The following is a 22,954-nucleotide window of genomic DNA, read 5'->3' on the forward strand; positions in this document are numbered from 1 at the left end:
GCTAAAGTTTTATGTGGTTACCAAAAAAAAAAAAAGAGTAAAGTTTAGTGTAAAAACCAACAATAATGAGAAAACAGGTGACTATGTAACAAAATGCTGGATAGCAAGAAAGAAAAGCAAGGATTTACCTAAAAAGTGATGAAAGTTAAGCAGAAAAGGGCATTGGATACTTGAAAGGAATAGAGGTTTTGTGGGGTTCTCTTTGTCAAAATGGCTTTTATTTAAAGGGAGATACCTATATTGTCCTTGAGTATCAAAGAAACTAACGTTTGTCACAGAATCCACAAATATAAATAAATATAGTAATGTGGAGTCACCTTTTTGGTTCCAAAACCAATACAACAAAAGAAAAGGATGGAAGTGCGGTAGTTCTCTCTTATTGTCCTCATACAATACAACCTTGCTCATAAATAAAGTTTCTTTTTTGCTGCTTGCACACTTGTGTTAAAGAAAAAGGTAAAAAAAAGTGCAAGAGTGGAGCTTAAAATTAGGACTCATTAAAAGATAAAGAACATTAACCATGGTTAGTAAGAAATTATTTTTATATTTTACAAAAATTTCAACTTGGACTACGTATTAGATTTAGAAATTTTTGTTGTACCAGTTAGATTTAGAAATTTTCATATTATAGGTACCAAATTTTCACCGTCGATTAACGGTGACTATCTCTGACAATAAATAACATATATGGAGCATATAAGATAGTTTCTCCGTCTCACAACTAGATTTTTTGTATATACATGAGTTGAGATCGAACTCCAAATCCTTATTAAATATTGGGATGCAACATATTTTTTTTTGTATAACTTGTATGGAAAATGAATTATAACATCTGAAATTTATTTTTTTACTCTTCTTTTTTTCAAATATTAAGACAAATTTGACAAAAGTTTTGTAAAGTTAGTCTCTCTATGAACAATAAAAACAAAATGCAGGGTTCTTATTTGGACTCATCTTATATTTTAACCTTCAATGCAGAATTCAAATATATATCTGCTCCCAACAAATAAACTAATGAAACTTCTATTTTATCTTATTATATCAAAATTGCATATAAGTCAGAAGAACCATTTTCAATGCTAAAAAATAGCACTATAAAACAAGAGACAGATCAATGTATAATTTATGGATTCAGTTAAATTGAATTGAAGATTCAATTTTTCAAATGAATCTGACAGACATGCTTCCTTGATCCATGTAATCATCGAAAAAACATATTGCAAAACTCTTTAATTAAGAAATAGGATTACAAGAGTACAAAAAACTGTGGCATCCCAATAATTAATAAGGATCAAAATTCACATAGTTCTAGAGAACTGAGATTCTCCTAAAAAAAAAACCAATCAAATCCACTTATCACCACTAGACTAGCTCACTGAAAGTCTGAAATGGTAAAATATTTGTTTTGCCTAAACATTTTCAATTGAACGCTATAGTGTGTATAGAGTACACCTTGATTTGTAATGTAATGGATAAGGCCTGAAATTGTGTTTACAAGTGGCGGATGGCCATCGCCTTACAAGTGATTTTTGTACGGGTTGAATTATGTAGAGTCCAAATTCTTAAATAGTACAAGAGCTTATCCCCATTGAACCATCCACAATCAGACCACTCTCATGCATGCTCCAAGCAGTGACGGATCCAAAAAAATTGATAAGTAGGGGTCAAAGTTATATCATAAAAATTTATATAAAATTATATAAGTTATATTTGTAATTGCTCTAAACTGTTGATTTCTTAAAACATTTTTTCATTTCTAGTAGAGTATAAAAAATATAACCTTAATTAATTATTTTTTCAACCACCAACGTCAATCATTGATCCTTTTTCAACAAATATTAGAATAGTTTAGAACAAAATAGTAGTTTTATGGTCTTGCTAATGATATGTGAAGGTGAAAAACACAAGAGGGGGGGGGGGGGGGGGGGGGGGGGGGGTTGAATTGTGTTTTCTTTTTCTCTTAAAAAATACTTCTTCTGATAAAACTTCAGAAGCAGTTTGATTGCTTCTGATGAAATGATCAGAGTCAGATTGCAGCGGAAAAGAACAGAGCAGAGAAAAGAAAGACAAAGACACAAGCAGTTATCCTGGTTCCTTCCACAACACGGAAGTAGTCCAGTCCCCCTTGCACTTCCAAGGAGATTTCACTATAATCACAAAGATTACAAATGCTCAATACTATCTAAGTATGAGACTTCACAAAAATGCTCAAGCACACACGCAAGAGTCTTCCAATGCTCAAGCACTAAGCAAGAGACTTCTAATCAAACAAAAATACAGAGAATTGAGTTTGAGTTGAACACTTGATATACAATCAGTGGTGTTCACAATACAATACAGTAAAGACTCTAGACTTTGAATTTCTAAGATATATCAAATCAGTGCAGAAATTCAGTGTGCTTTGTAGAATCAAATTGACAGAGTTTTGGCGCTTTTGAACTTATGTATCTCTATCTTCAATCTTCAAGTCTTCACACCTTTATATAGAGGCGTGAAAGAGACGTTGAGATAATCAGCACGTCTAAAGAGTCGTTTGAAATCCTTTGATTATCCACCAGTGATCCTTTGCCTGATTTGGGTGTAGTCCTTTGAAGAATAAGCTTCAAATTCATTCCCATCTTGAACGTACAAATTCTGCAGGCATGGCTGTTGTTTTGTCTTGTAGCGTAGACAGAAAAAACAGAGTAGTGGAGGTAGTGGTTGTACACTTGTACTTTGTCAACTCTATTAACGAGAGACAAGTGCTCAGTGCTATCCATATATCCGTTGATACCTCCCTCTCAATTCTTCGTTCTTCTTGGATAAGACTGAATTGAGAATCAGCTACTTTGAATCTTCAATTTGATTAAAGGATCAAACGTAGCTTCTGGTGAAGATATTGCTTCTGATGAAAACTTTTGCTTCTGATGACCTTCTGCTTCTGATGACGTCATCACTTCAGAAGCACTTCAGCTTCAGGAGCAGTTTTCTTCAGATGCTCAGAATTTCTTTTTCTTTCCATTGTTCTTCCAAGACCTATTGAAATAACTTGAGTAGCCTTTGGTCCTGTACACTTGAACAATTATTAGTAATAACCAATTGACAATTTTTAATACCTTGTTATCATCAAAACTTAATAAGGTTCATTGTGAAACACATTTTGTTCCAACAATATGTTCTAAGATAATTGGTTAAAAATTTCCTAAAAATAAATATTATTGTAAAAATAAGTGGTATTTTTATCGATATAATAATTATAACAATTTTTTATAAAAAAATTACTTTTGATTTCTTAACTAGTGCTCTTAGAACACTCATTAAAATCTTTTTTAATTTTGTAATTTTTTGTAGTGTTATGAATGGACTATATGAAAATAATAATACTTATCTAATTTAGGATTAAAAATACAATAAACAAGTGGAGGCAAGTGGGGTCGGTTGACCCCATTGCCCCCACACTACATCCGTCCCTGGCTCCAGGTGTCCAGTTATAGGCGTGAGGGGGTGTCCAATATCCATTGGACTATCCGTTATTAAGCAACTCAGATCATGCTTTAGATGAGATATTTGTTTGTAAGTGGATGACAATTGTTACATTATAAACCAACATTGTAAGATTTGAATTAGCTTCAATTCAAATTCTAAGAGAGTGCGCAAACAATGCCAACATAGGATTTGAAATAACAAACAAGCCCGCAAATATGTTTAAATTAAATCAAGATAGATAATTGCTTATATATTTTAACAGACAAGACACGGTTAGTCAAAAAAACAAACAAGACACAGTTATTTTGGCTGAATTGATCAAAGAAGACAAATTAGAAGTTATTTCATATATGCAGAAATTCAAAATAAGCTTCTAGGGCTTACAAACTAGCGTGAAGTTGTACTTTCAATATGTGATATTTTTGTCGTTGTTTATATTTAACTGGTGTGTGTTTGTTGTCACATGAGAACCAAAATAATTTTATATGAACACTGCGACAGAAAACAAATTAAAGTAACACAAGCTAGTGGAACAATGACAGTCGTTGTTTTTGTATTTACTATTTAGTCTCTTGTTCTTGGCAAGTTTTTTCACTTTGAAACCATATTCTAACTTGCTATTAGAGAAATGAAGTTGAAAAATGAAAAATTAATTATCTAGCGCATGAAGTACGGACACAAACACGAACATAAGATACATACACCGACATCGATATTAGTTAAGAAAAATAATATAATTTAACGTAAATACGTGTATTAGTGTCAATACTGACGCTTGTTGGACATCTGACACGTTTTTGATAATAAATATAGATGCTCCGACATAAAAGTGACTTTTAAAACAAAGTGTGAATGTGTTGGGCAAATTATGAGACCAATATAGTGAAGTGGCAAAATCACAGATGTGGTTTTGTTTCCAAAATTTGAATCATAGTTTGAATGTTGTTACATTGCATTGCACTGCCTATGTCCACAAGTGGTGTCAATTAGTTAAACGTGTGGGAGAAAGGAGATAGAGACAGTGTGTAATAATATGAAGACACACATTGGTATTGGGTTTGGGAAGGTGTTAGTATAATCCCTATTCCCTCCCTCCCCTACCGTGGGACAGAAAAAGTAAACTTTCCAAAGAGGGTTTGGACAAGTTAGTCAATGCCAATCATATATAGCCATCAAAAGGCATCTCACTCTCTTCCTTGGTCTGTCCCTACTTCTCTAAGATCCATACATAAGGTATTGGTTTGTTATGCCTCTCCTCAAGAGTCCCCTAAATAATAATAGCTTCCCTTCCTCTCATTATCACTGTAATTTTATTTCACATAAACTAAATAGTTTAATTTTAATTTGTATGTTTTCACTTTTATTTTATTTCGCATAAATTAAATAGTATATATATTGTCAATGTAATACATTTTACACCAAAAGTAACTATAATTAAAGCTAAACATTTTTAATAATTTAGTGTGAAAATCATTTACATCAATAGTATATATAAATTAGTCATCTATCGTAAGGGGCTGTCCCCATTTCATCTGGTAAAAGATTATATAACTCGATTAACAAGAGCGTCAAGTAGTTTCTCAAACAAGTTGATTGGTTTGGACAATGCGTAAAATATGTAAGGTTCAGATTCAAACTCCGACAAAAAAAAAAAAAAAAAAAAAAAACAAGTTGGGCGCCAAGCCAACTAGTTTATTAAACTTTATAAAATTAAAGCTTTCAGTTTAGAAAATGCATGAATACTAAACACTAATCTTACTTTTGCGGAATGCCAACTAGTTTATTTAAGGAAACTGCTCCAAGTTGGAGTTGGTAGATAAATGAATTTCCAGGCACATGTTAGCAACAAATTGGTTGATGCATGGATAATTTGACAAAAGCGACTGTCTGACATATGGGTAGATCCACAGGCTTTGAGCCTGAGCCCACTAAGGAAAATGGCGCCCAACATCATCCAACAGGAACCACTGCATTTGTAACTGAATGAGTGTGTATGTTTGGTTCTATGTCTGACGAGGGAATTGATTTTGAGTGATTTTATTGTGGAAAATTAATTCTGATTAAAATTGAGTTAAAAGTAAAATGATTTGTGTTTAGAAAAATTTATGTAAAAGTGAATTCAATTGTAGATTTGTATGTAGGGTTGGGAATATGCTAGGTCAGGTCAGGCTTTGATAGGTCTGAGTCTGGCCTACGAAAAAATTTGCAGGCCTGAGCCTGGCCTATGGCCTTTCATAGGCCTATTTTTTTGGTCTGGTCTGGCCTGAAAGCCTATTTACAGGCCTACTTACTATTAAAGTCACTAAACATTCCATTTTATCTACTTTTAAATAGGCTTAATAGGCCTCAAAGCCTATTTCAGTGTAAGACTTGTCTATCACTATATAAGGCCTTAAAAGCCTATTTCACTATAAAGCTTTAAAGCCTATTTAAAAAGTCCACTATGAAGCCTAACATGCATAAACAGGTCAGCCTACTAGGCTTCATAGGCTTTTTTGATAGCCTAAGTCTGGCCTATTTACTTAAATATGCTTTTTAAAAAGCCTAATCCTAACCTTTTTAATAAACAGGTCAGGTCAGGCCAGACCATAGACCCCTGTAGGCCGGCCTGGCCTATTCCCAACCCTATTTGTATGTAAAAATCATGTCTAAAAGTAAAAGTTACAAATTTTAACTTCAAACTTGAATCAATTCTTAAGACAAAATCAATTCTATTTGAGAACAACCAAACATCACAACCAATTTTAAGCTTTCAAATTCAATTATGGGTCCTCTAAAAGTGAAACCAAACATACATGAGTTTGTTTTTTTAAGTCATATACATTATTTTTTAGGATAATGGCTTGTTTGCGTTGAAAAAAATTGATTTTGATAAAAAGCGGATTAAATTTAAATTGATTTATGTTTGCATACATTTGTTTAAAAGTCAGTTGAATAATAAATTTGAGCGTTAAGTAAATCAATTCTATAATAGCCGGCCCTAGTTTTCTAGTGAGAGAAACTCAAACTTCTCTCTAAACTTTCTTTCTCCTTCATTCATCAAGGTGGGGTGGTTTTAGGTCATTTTTTGACCTAAAATCACTCATCTACATCTTTTTTCCTCTTTTCTTTCAATCTAAATAAGTGGTTTTCACATATATCAATTTTTTTCTTTTGTGATTTCGTCGTCTGATTGCGGCGTGGTGTTAGTGGTCGTCTTGTGCGGCGTTTGATTTCGCGTCTTGTCATGGTGTTCGTTTAGTTCATGTTAAAAGATCGACATAAGTCAATTACAAATTGAATCTATGATTTGGGCGTCAACGTTGCAGATCCGAAAGCATGGGTATTTCGAGGACTTAGATTTTATCATATTGTTTGTAGGAATTTTGCTGTTGTATGCTATTAAATTGGTTGTTTGAGTTTGTTTGCAGATTCACCTTTGAGTTTTCACCTTGTTTTGGGATGAAAAAATGAGTATTTCACCAATTCAGATTTTATAATCCGAAAACCACAAAAAAAATAGGGCGTGTTTCTTACTTTTTTCAGATTATAGAATTCGAGCACCCCGAAAACACCCTTATTTAGAGAACAACAATTCATACTGTACAATATGAATTGTACCAGCTCAAATTTTGAGCTTGTCTATAACATGGATAACCAGTTCAAGAACCATATAATCTTCCTAACTCTTATCCTTCTATATTAGGTCATTGTTGGTTGTTCACAGTTAAAAATCTGATTTTCGGGCTATTTGATTAGATTTCTTCGAAACTTTTCTTTAAAATTAGGGGAAAAAAATAAAAGATTAAGACTCCCATTGTAGGGATTATGCCCCTTGAATTTGCATTAATTTTCTTTATTTTGAGAATTTTTTGGTTGTATTTTTATAAAAAAAATTATGTTATGTGACATGTTTTTATCAATTTTTACTTTGTTTTTGTCCTTTTTAAAAGTAAAATTTGCAACTGTTGAAATGAGAGAGATTCTGATCGTTGCTTATATGTAAGCATACTTCAAATTATATAATTCAAACCCATCCAAACTATGTTCGAATTATATAATCTAAAATCTCATGGACATTTTTGTAAAAAAATAGAGCGCGTGAGAAGATAATAGGATGAGAAAAGTAATAATCATACTTTTTAATCTCTTTGTTGTATTTCTCCCGTGCTGTATTTCAACCTAAGAATCTCTCGAAATCCCCCAAAATTCGAAACCCATCGTATTGTATTATATTTTGTCTAAACTAGCTTGAATCCATCACATTTTAAAGGTTTCTAACTACTAGATTTAAAGTTTTCTAACTATTACACAAGATAGTACATATTTGCTCAAATATTGTGTTTTGATTTGCATTTTTTTCCTATCAGACTTATTTGATTCATATTTCAAATTTGAAATTTATTCTTTGACGTTCTGGATTCTAAAATCTGAAATATGTGTGAGAATTAGGGAAAAATTGATTTTTGTATGCCTTTTATCAATGTTTTTGCTACGGACATACACATTTATCACATTATGGAGAACATGGAGTAGATGATTACCTCTGTTATACAGGAGCTTCAGCTACAGTGCAAAGCTAGGAGAGGCAAACCAGATGCACCACGACTAGAGCTTGTGCATGAGCCACAACTAGAACCAACTTGAAGTGCATCGAGCAAAGATAGATTAGGAGGAGGATACACTGCCAAAACAACTAACGGAGTCATCTCTCAGTGTCCCATACGATTTGTCATTGTATGCGAACTATGTGGCCAGACACATAACAGAGGTAGATGTGTGATACTTTCGCCTTATTAACTTCAATTGATTTTCTTATTTTATATTAAATTTTTACTTAATCTCTTTGTTTTCTTGGTTCCTTGTCGCACCAAAATATGTCAACAACGGAAAAGATATATTGGCTAAATATTTCAGAGAAGAGGGGATTCACATACGCCATTGGAGTCGGTGGATAAGAATTCGTAAAAAAAAAAAAAAAATCTTCAATTTGTGTCCTTCTAAATATCATGTTTTCAATATTAGCCATTTTTTTATACAAAATTTCATGTTTCGTATTTCAAATCACTTTTTTTTATGACATGTCATTGATAAGACCATAAAATATCATTACATTGATAATGTTATTTATTTAATCATTTAGACACACGTGAGTTATCAAACCAACAATTTTTCAAAGACTATGACAAATACTACAAACAAAACATTTGGACCCAAAGAACATCGGAAAGAGAGTGTAACAAAGTATTAGCAAATATTACTGAGTGGGAGACTTGGTCACCAAGGACAGAGGAGGGCATGCGATTTATAAGATAGTACCAAGGTGAAAAGTCTGAGTGGATTCAACACGTAAACTCGTTGAATTTATTTCATATTCAAATAATATAAAAATTATGTATACATGACATATATACTTATATAACACATTCTTCAATAATCGAAAGTCCAAACTTTCAACTTAATTATAAAGCAAAAATATACCAAATCATCACAATAAAGTTTCACGCTCATAAACTTAAATCAAACTATGTAAGCCATCCACCAAATTAAAAAAATACATAACTTCTAAAAAAATTAAATTAAGGGTAAATTTGGGCCAACTGGTACAAATCCACAATAATTTAAGGTAAATTCACGATTTCACGCATGTTAAGGCAGTCTCAAGTACAAAATTATTGAAATTCGAATCTATTGGAGAGTTGATTCGTTTCTAGCACCTAAAATATGTAAATTTATACGTATTTACGCATTAAAACACAATTTTCGTAAGTAGCTTGAAAAGCCTTGGGAGAACCGTTGGTTTGGATAGTGCTAGATAGAGAAAATCTAAGGACGTGGAGGGTGACTATGGAGTTTCCAACATCGAACAATAGTTTATCCTAAACGGTGACAATAGTTGCATTTGGGACGAGACTTTGATGTGGATGGTCGTCCATGAGAATAAAAAACAACCATAAATTGTAAACAAAGGGTCACAAAAAACGACGTTGAAACTGTCAGAGAGAAAATGTGTCCAAACTCGAGAAATAAAGCGTTGTTTGCAACATAATATGTATAACTATAGCCCAAAACCAAAGAGTGGGTCATAATATGGAACTAGTGGAGTGAGTCTAATCAAAGAGAAATAAACAATGTTCTTCCTTAACAAATAAGTCGAAATTGAGTGTTGGGATGATTTAGGCTACAAGAGAAGGGAAAAAAGTATTTGGAACAAGGTTTGTTAAAAGAATTCTCACGAAGAATAGTTGGTCCACTAAATTATCAATAATTTAGGATTGTCTCTGAATATACTCAAGATGCCACATTGAATAAGAGAAAAAACAACGAACATATGATAAAACTGTGTGTTTAAACGACACAATATACTTTTTTCCCCTTCTAATCAAACAACATATATTCTATATATAAACTTAAAAACATTAAATAAGATAATCAATCCATATTTTCAAGATATGATATCCCTATGTTAAAAAATAAAATAGATATTCCTATTTATAAAGATAGTAACCATTTGCTAATCTTGTTTTAACTATTTAACAAAAAAAAAAGTACCACCTTTAAGAAAAGCAAAAAAAAAAAAAGGTATTTACTATGGTAGTATTGACCTGGGAGTATGAGCATTCTCAAGGTTTCAAGTTAGATTATATTAATTTATCAAAAAAAAAAGAAAATTAGATCATATTAAGAAAATTACATTATCTTATTTTAAAAAATGATTTTTTTTTTTCACTTTCCCCTAAACAAGTCATAAAGCAAATCCGAAAAAAAAGTCATAGAAGTTTTTTTTTCCCTTCCCAAAGACAAAAGGCATTTAATATTAATTTATTTTGTGTTTGATTTCCTTTTTCTCTCTAGAGGAGGTGAATGAATGGAAGTTTAAAAGTAGACGGCAATTGCAGAATACATCATATAAATCTAATTTTTTAGGTGTCAACTAGACGTCATCCTCTTCAATTGATAATTTGGGGGTTAAGAAAAAAATTAACATATACGATTATCGACCACTATTATAAACAATATTTTTTTTTAGATTTATTGAAAAACTGACGTATCTGATCGTTATAAACCAAAAACGTCAGTTATACAACAAATTTAAAAATAATTTTTTGTTTATAATAGAGGTGGAATGAAGTAAATATTTAACTTTTTTGTTGGAGAAGTAAATGCGTAACTAAGTGCAAATGATTCACTCAAAACACATAAAACTCGTTGTGCTTCTAATTATAACCCTGGAACATTTTTGTGTTCTCTAACAAAACTCAGCAAGTCCAAAAACACATGAAAATTTAGTTACACACATTAGAATGTGCAAGTGTAAGTGATGTACAGCCGTGCAAGTGGGGTCCACTTACCCATGACTAAATCATCAAATACGTCGTCGTTTGGTTTCCCATGACCATCGTTACAAACAAAGTGTCTTCCCCATTCAACCCAAACAAAATTCCCAAATTACCTCTCCTTCCATAGCTACTACAATACCAAATCCAACCCATCTTTAAAATTATATTTATCTTTTTCTTAATATTATTTCACATTTTATGGCAACACTTAAAATCATACTAGTATAAGAATAATCAAATCAAGGAAAAAAACTTTTTCTTTTTATCTTAAATCTTACCAAACAAAAAAAAAGTCAAGTCTATAAGACGGAAAAGAGACGTGACGAACACGGATCCTCTCTTGCCCTTTTCGTCATGCCGTCCAATATGTTTTGATCTTAACCATTTGTCTGTGTTACGATATATATGGTCAAAGGTGTTTGAACAATCGAAAGGATCCAGATCCGAGTCCGAGACATGACCTATACATTAATAATATCCAAAGTTTAGTATCAAAAAACATACTTTACCAATTGCTGTTTTTCGCAAGCTGCAGAATACTGAAAAACTCTCTCTACCCCAAACTCAACAAGAGTAGTCACAGACCCACCTACAATTTAGGACCCATCTCTTTTTTTGGTCTTGGTATAACCCCACTTCATCTTACACCTCTCAAATTTCATTTCTTTTTTCATGATTCCAAATTATCCTCAATCACCTCTATTCATCCACCCTCTTTTATTTAAGTAAATTTTACCCAAAAACCAAACATGTCCCAGAAGAACCCAAACCATTATTTATTTATTTTATCAAAAAAATAAATAATATTTTTCCTTGTGTATATGAAATTCATTCAATTTGGGCACGGGACCTGACCCAATAATAACCTCTTTCCTCTCAATGCCTAAAACCTAGAGCCGCACTTGGTATTATACATCATATACATACACATCTACATCTTCTCCTCAAAAAATAAATCTATATACTTTCTTTTCTACATCTAAACCAGTGAGGCATCATCGATCGATTATTAGAGAAAAACGATACAAAACAAAACAAAACAAATTTGTTCACATAAATAAAAACCAATTTCATACCCCACCCCACCCACCACCCCTCCATCATAAACTTCCACATCTCATATTTTAAGGTACATTTTGCAGTTTGCACTACCCTAATTTCTAGTCTTTTTTTTTCCCTTAGCCAAATCTATTATATTTTATATTTTATTTGTCACACATATATAATTTTGCAGTCAATTTGGTTATGGTCTTTGACCTAGAAACACATATAAATTGGGTACTTTATGTTTATTATATATAAACAGAAAAAATAAAATTTTCTCATTAGGTGACAGAAAAAGACGTACTAGTAATGGAAGGAGGTAAGATCTTACCCCTTTACATCTTTTAAGTGTCGAGGTTATATATTTCATGCACTTTTTTTATTTAATTTTAATTATATATGGTTCTGCAGCAAATTTTTATTACATGCAATTACATTACATGTTTATAATGTTATATACCATGATTTTGGTTAGGGTTTATCTTAATTTTACTAGCTAATGTACAATTATGCAGGGATTTAACCAGTTTATGCAATTGGGTATTTGTGATTAAGGGTTTTGGGTTTCAATGTAATAATTGTTTAACATTTTGACTCTAATTGGATTTGCATGTTATGTATTCTTGCTGTGTTGGATTTATATCTTCTGGGTACTTTGATCATTTGATAATTTGATTTATATACCATAATAACTGGGTGAATAAATTTAAAAAAAAAATGTTTTTTTTTTTTTTTTTTTGGGTTTTGATTGGTTGTACTTTGAAAGTACGAACATAACATGTCCAACGTGTGAGAGTTGTTAGATACATTTGATTTTGATGCAGTTTAACAATTGTTAGCTTTCTGTTTTCATTGGCAACACAAAATCACAATCTTTACTGTTTCTGTTTGGTTGGATTTTTTGTTTTGTTTATTGAAGAACTTATTTTTTACACAAAAAAAATTATTGGATTTTTTGGGCTTAGAGGTTGATTATTTCCTTAAACTTTAAAATTTAAAGATTAATTTTTTAATGCTATTATTTTTTAAATTTTCTTCACTCTTTGTTGCATTAATAAACTAGTGAATGCGGTGGATATTGCTAGGCGGGATACCTTCATCCGGGTTCGAACCTGGGCCTAACAGTTGTGTGTATGAGATTCTAGTGCTTGCCACTTCGTCTGCGGACAAAAAAAAACTAGCGAATTTAACTAAACGTAGTTACTAACAGATCGTGTTTATATTTGCAGTGTGTGTATTTATTGAAAATTTCCATAAACAAATATGTTTTGGACTGAATTAAATTTGCTGTGAATTTATTCTTTTCAAAATTGATGAAAAGATACCGATTTTTTCTTTTAAAATGGTGTTTAATTACTAAAGCTTCTTAGCTATTAAATGATTTCTCTCCCATTTGGGAATTAATCAAGAAAATATTGAGTACTTTGTTAATTCTCATTGGACTGACTGAAGCAGGGTTTATGTCAACAAATAAGTAGCCAAATGCACGGGTTCGAACCCGCAATTCTCCACTTCTTTGCACTTAGTGTGTCTGTATTTCGCCGCTAGGCTCACAATATCGATAAAAAGTTATCAAGTTTCTCCCCCTGCATGCGCTCAGAACACAATAAATAAATAACAGAATACCTTAAACATGAATCATATCATATCGTAATTTATAGAGATTATTTTGTACTATCTTGCATATGGTTCTGTTTATTCATTTTAACCAATTCAGACTTTTTTATTCCTCTTTTATGAACTCATAATTCCTTTCATTATCATATGCAGTCATTTAAACTTTTGCTAAACAAGTATTGTCATTGATAAATAAACTAATTTAATTGTATTTATTAGTTAGTAGTAACTGTGTGAAGATTTTGCTGTAAAAGAAAACTATGAAGGGTTTTGTACCAAGAAACCGTAATGAAGCTTCGACAAACATTTTAAATAATCTAGCATGAAATGGAATTGAATAAATCTTGAATAAAATAAAATGTGCCTATTAAACACTGGTTTTTGGATTGGTTCTGTTCTGCTTCATATTTCAACATAAATGAGTTTTCCATTAAATATTTCACCTATTGAATGCTATATCTAGATGGTTGATTTCCCTTGTAGATGTTTATCCAGGGACATTTGGAAATGCCTTATTTCCCTTGCTACCGTATCTAACGGTGATCTATACAGTATATAATATGTAATGTATGATGAACAGAAAGTTCAATTCTCTAGTGCACTATTGGTTCGTCCAAATTTGACTCCCCTTCAAAAGTCAAAAGTCAAAACTAAGTTCGAAGTAGAAAGTTTATTTGAACTTTGATAGAGCTATCATATTTGTGTTCCTCAACAGATAGAACTAACAGCAATATAATTTTTCTCTAGTATTTTTAAGTTGAATGTGAATCCTGGTGTAATGGTAAGGTTACTATCTTGTGAACACTAGGTTCTACTTGTAGAAACAACCTCTCTGCTCATGGGTTGAGGTTACATACATCTAACCTTCCTATATTCCTCAACGGTGGGGGCTTCATGAACTGAGCTGCATTTATTCATTAGCATTTTTGAATTTGACATACTTGGGCCATTTAGTTTCAATGTGTTTTCTTTCTCTTTTATTTCAGCCTTTATTTATTTTAAATTGAAACCAAAACACCATTTTCTGATTTTTATTAGTGGAATGACATTTTCTTGAGCAGAGTGGTGAGATAGGGAGTCATCAATCATAGCACGTGCATTGGATCAGATAGCACTGGATTTTAGAGTAGCATCATGGAAATACTTCCTTGTTCCGGTGTTCAATATGCTGGAGAATCTGATTGCCCTCAACGCGGTTCTGGAACAGCTTTTGTCTATCAGGAAGAACCTAATTGCCCTGAAAATGTCGAACAAGCTAAATTGGTCGACGGTCAACTGAATGGATCATTGCATAACATGCAAGAGTTAGAGATAGAAAGGAGAGATGACGGGACACAGAATGTTGCTGATTTGTTGACTAATTCGAATTGTCAATGCAATGGAGCTTCATGTTGTAACTGTCAAGGGGAAGACCAAAAGGGTTACGGTGGTTTCCATGATTTTGATGAAGACATGATAAATGAACGTTACTTAACCTCTGAGAATTCTCTCTCCGTGGTTGATACAATTGACAGTGAATCACCAAATAACGGTAGGGAAGGAGACTTGTCTTTTTCAGAACCCAAGTGGCTAGAGGGGGATGCATCTGTTGCATTGTGGGTCAAGGTAACCAAATGTTTTTGTTGCCAAAATTTAGTTGTTTACTTTCTCTGGAGTTTTTTTCTCTTTCGTTTTTTTTTTTTCTTTTTCTGATGGATGAATGCTATTTTCCTTACAATGTGATGGTTGATTACTCGTAACTCAATCCGAAATGCTGTTTATTTATCGACAAAGCCTTGAATGTCTCTAATTGGCATGCAATGTGTAATACCTGATCACGAGGAATTATCTATGTTCATGTTTTCTTTATGGCAGTAATGTCCTCTTGTATATTTAGTTTATCAGCTTATAAGATTTTGGCGTTGTTAAGAAAAGGGAAATTAAAATGTAAGCTCAGCTAATTTTCTATTCTTTCTGATTTCTATCCTTTTTAGTGGAGAGGGAAGTGGCTAGCTGGTATCCGATGTGCAAGGGCTGACTGGCCATTATCAACTTTGAGAGCAAAACCAACTCATGACCGAAAGAAATATTTTGTCATATTTTTTCCGCACACAAAGATTTATTCTTGGGCAGATATGCTGCTTGTTAGGTCAATTGATGAGTATCCGCATCCTGTTGCATACAAGACTCATCAAGTAGGACTGAAATTGGTAAAGGACTTAACAGCTGCACGGCGGTTTATAATGCAAAAGCTAGTTGTTGGCATGCTGAACATCGTTGATCAGTTTCATCTTAATGTATGTGATGGTTACGCTACTCGCTTTTCTCCGCTTCCTATTTTTTCGGTTTCTATCTATTTTCATTTTTAACTGGAAATTTCTACAATACTGTAGGCTTTGACAGAAACTGCCCGTGATGTGAAAGTCTGGAAGGCATTTGCCATGGAGGCTTCTCGTTGTAATGGTTATTCTGATTTTGGAAGAATGCTTCTAAGGATACACAATGTAAATTCCATTTTCTGATGATAGTTTAGGGAGGACGGGTCATATATCTTTTCGTAATCTGCAATTTATGTCACTTGAGCAGTATCATGGCTATAAAATTTCCAAGTTCTACTGTAATTTAGTTCTGTATATAAACACAATGATTATTGTTTCCATGAAATTTTCCTTACAGAGCATCCTGGCGCACTACATAAGTGCCAACTGGTTACAGCATTCTTCTCACTCTTGGATTGAGCGATGTCAGAGTACAAATAGTGCTGAATCGGTAGAACTTCTGAAGGAGGTACCTTATAATTTTGGCTACCCTTGTATATCCTGAAAAAAAATGGTTTATTTATGTTGCATGATCTTTAATCCAAGCATGTCTAATGTGGGGCTTCTTTCCAAGATCTTCGTTTGAAATCATAACACACATGCAACAATGAATGCACATGCCTCATTTCAAATAGTGATCACAATTTTTTACTGAATGGTTTGATTGATTTATTTCTTATCCTCTTCAGGAATTGTTTGATTCTATTTTGTGGAATGATGTCAACAATCTCTGGGACTCACCAGTTCAACCAATATTAGGTTCTGAATGGAAAACCTGGAAGCATGATATAATGAAATGGTTCACGCCATCACCTCCCTTATCTAGCAGCAAAGACACTCCTCGGCAGATTTCTCTTGATCCATACCAAACAAACCTTCAGGTATCTAGAAAAAGGCCTAAACTTGAAGTTCGCCGTGCAGATACACATGCTTCAAAAGTGGAATTCAAGGGTGCAGATCATGCTATTGCTCTTGTGAATGACCCTGGTTTCTTTAAGAATCAGGAGACATTGAGCACATTAGAAGCTGAGGCTTGTAAGCTTGAAAATATTGGAAAGGTATCTATCACAAATGATCTGTCCGGTAATTTGACCGATAAATGGAATGATATTGTAGTTGAGGCTGCTGATTCTGGTTTCATGCATACCAGAGAAAATGAATTAACACCTATAAATGAAATGGCTGGTGTAATATCTGCGGAGCCCGGTAGTAAGAATCGACAATGTATAGCTTTTATTGAAGCCAAGGGAAGACAGTGTGTAAGATGGGCAAATGAAGGAGATGTATATTGTTGTGTGCATTTATCTTCTCGTTTTTTGGCTAGCTCAGGAAATGCCGAAAATCCGGGTCAAATTGATACTCCAATGTGTGATGGTACAACTGTTGTGGGTACTAAATGTAAGCATCGGGCGCTACCTGGATCTTTACACTGTAAGAAGCACCGGCCTTATACTGAAACAGATCAGATCTCATGTTTACCCCAAAATACTATAAAGAGGAAGCATGGAGAAAATTATACTGGTTCAGAGAACATGTTCAGCAAAGACATGGTTTTGGTAAATGTTGAAGCTCCACTGCAAGTGGTTCCAGTGCCATCCATTGCTGGTGATTCATTACATGGAGAAAGCAACTTGTTTGGGAAGCCAATGCATTCTGAAGAGGGTCATGTTGCAACGGAGGCTCTGAACTGTATAGGTTCTCCTCCATTTGATAATAAGAATCCTTGTAGGGAAGCTCCTAAACGCTATTCCTTGTACTGCGAGATCCACCTTCCAAGTTGGCTTAAGCGAGCAAGAAATGGGAAGAGTAGAATAGTATCAAAAGAAGTGTACTCAGAACTTTTGAAGGGCTGCAGCTCGTGGGAGCAGAAGGTACAACTGCATGAAGCATGTGAGCTTTTTTATAGGCTATTCAAAAGCATTTTATCACTAAGAAACCAAGTTCCTAAGGATGTCCAATTCCAATGGGCTTTGACTGAAGCCTCTAAAGTTACTGGTGTTGGAGAATTTTTTACAAAGTTGATTCTTAGTGAAAAAGAGAGAATCAAATTGATGTGGGGATTCAATGACGAAATGGATGTAACCCCTGTAATAGAAGAACAGCAACCTCTCTTGCTCATGCCACCCCCAATTAATCATAGTTTCGATAATGAAAATGCCATCAAGTGTAAGATATGCTCCACAGAATTTCCTGATGACCAAGCACTTGGTAACCATTGGATGGACAGTCATAAAAAGGAAGCTCAGTGGCTGTTTAGAGGCTATGCATGTGCCATTTGTCTGGATTCTTTTACCAACAAGAAACTACTGGAATCCCATGTTCAGGAGAGACATCATGTGCCATTTGTCGAACAGTGTATGCTTCTCCAATGCATTCCTTGTGGGAGTCATTTTGGAAGTTCTGAACAATTATGGCAGCATGTTTTATCAGCTCATCACGCTGATTTTAAGCCATCAAAAGCTCATGAGCAGCAAGCTTTCTCTACTGGGGAAGGTTCGGTGGTAAAGCATGACCAGGGAAATTCTGCCTCTATGGAAAATAATTCCAAGACTCCAGGTGGTCCACGGAGGTTAGCTTGCAGGTTTTGTGGGTTGAAATTTGATTTACTACCTGACCTAGGCAGACATCATCAAGCTGCTCATATGGGCCCCAATCTGGTTAGCAACCGTCCTGCTAAGAGGGGAGTTCGCTATTATGCATATAAACTAAAATCTGGCAGACTGAGCCGCCCTAAATTTAAAAAAGGTTTGGCAGCAGCCGCATCATTGAGAATGAGAAATAAAGCTAATGCCAATTTAAAGCGATGCATTCAGGCATCAAAGTCAATTGGCCTGGAAGAAACAACAACCGTGCAACCTCATGTAACAGAAACAACATATATTAGTGGATTGTCAGAAAATCAATGCTCAGCTGTTGCCAAAATTTTGTTTTCAGAAATTCAGAAAACTAAGCCTCGGCCTAACAATCTTGATATTTTATCAGTTGCTCGCCTTGCTTGCTGCAAAGTTAATCTTGTAGCCTCATTGGAAGAGAAATTTGGAGTTCTGTCTGAAAAGCTCTATTTAAAGGCAGCAAAACTTTGCAGCGAGCGTAATGTTGTTGTGAAATGGCACCATGAGGGGTTTGTTTGTCCAAAAGGTTGTAACTTGTTAAAGGATCAAGCCTTGCACTCTCCTTTAGCATCTCTTCCTAATGGTTTTGTAATACCGAAGTCTGTAAATTTTTCTGATCCTGCAAGTGATGAGTGGGAGGTCGACGAGTTTCACTGCATAATCAATTCTCAAAGTCTAGGTTCACGGAAAAAGGCCGTAGTATTGTGTGATGACATTAGCTTTGGAAAGGAATCAGTTCCTGTTATTTGTGTAGTAGATCAAGAACTTCTACATTCTCTAAATGCTGATGGATCTAATGAACCAGATATTATCTCTTCTAAACCTTGGGATAGCTTCTTCTATGTTACGAAGCCAATAATTGATCAATCCCTCGGTCTTGATTCAGAGGTAGTTCATTGTGATTTAATTTGTTCATTTTGATAAGATTGTAGCCAGAGATGAATATATTTTTTAACAATAAATGCATATCACATCACTTTTTTGAGAAATTAGGTTAGAGGTTTTTCCGAAGACATCATTTTAATAATCTAGTGTGTGCACGTGTGTGTGTTATATTCTACTAACTTTTTCAAAAATCCTTTTACTTGCAAAACCTTAAAAGATGTTTTACGCTCTGGCCACACTGTACGTTTCACTTTTAAGTAATACATGCATCTAACTTTTAAGTTGAAGATATAAAATGTAATTCATTTAATCCATCTGTTTGTTTGCAGAGTCCGCAATTGGGATGTGCCTGCTCATATTCATCCTGCTGTCCTGAAACATGTGGTCATGTATACCTTTTTGGTGATGACTATGCGGATGCAAAAGACAGATTTGGGAAGCCAATGCGTGGCAGGTTCCCATATGATCATAACGGTCGATTAATATTGGAGGTAAAATATTTTGATTAATTGTAAACTGCCATTCTATCCAAAATCTGAGCCGAGAATAATATTTGGACCTTTTAAGCTTTACTTGCTTGAGATAATTCCACTGTCCCTTCTTGTATAAAATCCGAGCTGATACTATGTCTATTTTACTAATAAATGAAGTCTTCCTTTTTGTCATTGCAGTTTGCAAAATATATATGTATTTTTTTATAGTATTTTTTAATTTGCTGACTCAGTGACTCAGCTTAGGTGTCAATAACATTGTCTTGATTTTTGTCTAAGATTTTTTTAGAAATACTATTCGAATATTATTATCATCATATGACTTTGCCTTTATGCTCCCTTCAAAATTTGTGGTGTATATTCAGAAGATATTTGCTTTTTATTCCTTCTCTATTTTTCCTTTATTTACAAATTTTCATTTTGTCAAATACTTTTGTTTTACAAAACTGCAGGAAGGTTACCTTGTCTACGAATGTAACCGTATGTGCAGATGCAATAAATCCTGTCCAAACAGAATATTGCAGAACGGAGTACGGGTCAAATTGGAAGTCTTTAAAACAGAGAAAAAGGTTACTCTTCTTTTGATTAACTTAAATGGTTCACGAGGCTTGTCATATTGACTTTTATGATGTGATTTGTAGGGATGGGGAGTAAGGGCTGGCGAAGCTATTCTGCGTGGAACATTTGTGTGTGAGTACATAGGAGAGGTTTTAGATGTGCAGGAGGCACACAACAGGCGCAAAAGGTTTACATTTCTTCAACATGTTGTTTCTTTTGAACTACTTGTATGTATAAATACCTATTTACTGACGTGGTGTATATCAACACCAGATACGGCACAGGGAATTGCAGTTATTTCTATGACATCAATGCTCGTGTTAATGATATGAGCAGAATGATTGAAGAAAAGGCCCAATATGTGATTGATGCTTCTAAAAATGGAAATGTGTCGAGGTTCATCAATCATAGGTAAGCATTTATCTCCTTCACATACTATTTATCAGTTATGTTGCTGTTGTTGCAGAACCTTTTTGCCTTTTCAATCATCCATGAAACCATGCTACTTTCTGCTATTTTATTTTTTATTTTTTTATATAACATGCTATAATATCAGGTGTTTGAAATGTGACTGACATTAATATTGTTATCAATATAAGGGTGACTTTTTATGCCCACCTTGTTAAAAGAAATGACTGTTATTTGTTTTGATATTGTCCTGGCAACCATCTAAAACACCATGAGAAGAATTTTACTACTATTTCTTTCAAGCAACATCAATTTTATCATTTCTACAGCAAACTTTTTTCACTAGCAAGTAGCAACTGTTTACTACATTATGATTTATTTTAAAAAAAATGTGTTGGTTCGCTCTTACCTTTTGTTGTTATTGTAGCTGCTCGCCCAATCTTGTCAGTCACCAAGTTCTCGTAGAGAGCATGGATTGTGAGCGTTCACACATTGGTTTTTATGCAAGTCAAGACGTAAGTGCTCTCCTCTAATCAACTATTTCCTTGATAATGATCCATTGTCTATGATGTTCTACAATTGGTACGGTAGGAGGAAACATTGGATGTGCAACGAGATATTTTTATAAACAGTTGTAGGTCATATAGCTCTATTAAATGTGCTACAAAGATAAAGAAATATCATCTTTGTTCTATATATGTTTAAGGTTTGTGCATAAAGATTAAGAAATGATAAACATTTGGACTAAATTATCCTCATCAATTCCTCAGTATCTTTCATTTATTGCATTACATATTTCTAAGTTCTTTCTGTCAACTAAGATTATAGTCGAAAGTATTAATTAAACATTACAATTTTAAAACATCAATAGTTTTGAAACAAAAATGAAACATCAAAACAAAAATGAAACATCAAAGACATCAATTCATATGAAATGGTTGGAGTATGCTTGTTGTATTGTGCTTGATGGATAATGAACATCACTTCATATTGTGTTATATTGTGATTCGAACTTGAAATTTCTAGTAGCTTAATTTGTACTAATAGATTATATTTCACTTTGTTTCTTGTTGACAGATCGCTCTGGGTGAAGAACTGACATATGGATTTCAGTATGAGCTTGTGCCTGGGGAAGGATCTCCATGTTTGTGTGAATCATCAAAATGTAGGGGACGCCTTTACTAGAACCTCAACACCTGCGTGTTCTGTTGCAATAATATTTTCAGATTTGTCAATTTGATGCTCAATTTATTAAGATGAAATGAATTCAATCAATTTCCTGAGGCAGGTAACTTGTAAAATAGGCTATAATTGATTGGCCGGCTGTCTATAGAAAACTTCATAGGGTTCAAGGGATTTGGATTTTTTGCTAGCCGTGTACTGTGCCTCCATCTCTGGTAGAGTAGTTTTAGTAGTTTCTCTTGCTTTTTCGATATTTTTTACTTGAAGCAGAAGTCCAGCGGAAAACAAAAGAAGTGTTTCTGCAGTTCTGATATGATTTCTCTCTTAAATTTGGATCTATGGCTCAATTTCATTAGTAGTGTTGCAGGATTGTACATATGCTTGCTATATTTGGTCCTCCTTTTCTTTGCTGAGTTACTTATTTATACAATTAGCTTGCTTGTAAATTGTGTTGCTGAAAGTCCGGTTTCTAATGATGAGTTAGATGCAATATAACAATTCAATATGGTATCAGAGCCTATTGATCGGGCAACCATTTATATACACGCAGCAAACCCAATAGTGTTGGGCATGAAGGGGTGTATAGAAAAGATACGACTTTTTATAAGAGTTTATAAAGAGTGACACCTCTCAACTTATAAGTTAGCGTCGTTGTTAAACCCAATAAATAGTGTAGCCATCACCATCTTACACAAGGTATGGAAGGGAGAGAAGGAGTAGTCACTACTTGTTAGTTGTTACTTTAAAATGCTAGTGGTAAAAAGACATACATTGAATTTGAAGGTTTTGAGTTCGATTATTGCTGCATTGGGAGGGAGATAAATGATCTTTGATTGTCTTCCATACTTTGGAGTGGGACATAATAAGTGCACAAATTACAGAGAAAGATAAATATTTGCATATTCTTAATTAATTGAAGTCCACAAGTCTATTTAAGTCATTTTTACTAAATTTATCTCTTAAAATGCACCATTCATATAGATTTTGAATTCAATGCTTTACAAACCAAAATACCAAAAGGTTAAGCACGTCTTCCTCTAAAAAAAGAAGATTAAACACCTTTTTCCTTCTTTTTT

The 22,954-nt window shown here is 33.7% G+C and overlaps 1 protein-coding gene across 3 annotated transcripts; it reads left to right on the plus strand.

The window, feature by feature from the left end:
• Nucleotides 1-11,588: 11,588 nt before the first annotated feature.
• LOC11413511 (histone-lysine N-methyltransferase SUVR5) lies at nucleotides 11,589-22,324 on the plus strand. Of its 3 annotated transcripts, none has more exons than XM_024785127.2 (12): nucleotides 11,589-11,913; nucleotides 14,507-15,050; nucleotides 15,419-15,721; nucleotides 15,818-15,928; nucleotides 16,101-16,211; nucleotides 16,432-19,242; nucleotides 19,569-19,730; nucleotides 20,183-20,299; nucleotides 20,372-20,475; nucleotides 20,562-20,699; nucleotides 21,124-21,211; nucleotides 21,774-22,324. In XM_024785127.2, the coding sequence occupies exons 2-12, from the start codon at nucleotides 14,580-14,582 to the stop codon at nucleotides 21,879-21,881; spliced, it is 4,524 nt and encodes a 1,507-aa protein (XP_024640895.1). In that variant the 5' UTR covers nucleotides 11,589-11,913; nucleotides 14,507-14,579; the 3' UTR covers nucleotides 21,882-22,324. The 3 variants fall into 3 exon arrangements, with proteins under 3 accessions (XP_024640895.1, XP_039690470.1, XP_003611873.1); XM_039834536.1 differs by lacking the exon at nucleotides 11,589-11,913 and adding an exon at nucleotides 11,954-12,147 and having other exon boundaries at nucleotides 20,372-20,466; XM_003611825.4 differs by lacking the exon at nucleotides 11,589-11,913 and adding an exon at nucleotides 11,955-12,147.
• The last annotated feature ends 630 nt before the right edge of the window (nucleotides 22,325-22,954 follow it).

This window comes from Medicago truncatula, chromosome 5 (genome assembly GCF_003473485.1).
Source record: "Medicago truncatula cultivar Jemalong A17 chromosome 5, MtrunA17r5.0-ANR, whole genome shotgun sequence".
Classification (NCBI taxonomy): Eukaryota; Viridiplantae; Streptophyta; class Magnoliopsida; order Fabales; family Fabaceae; genus Medicago; species Medicago truncatula.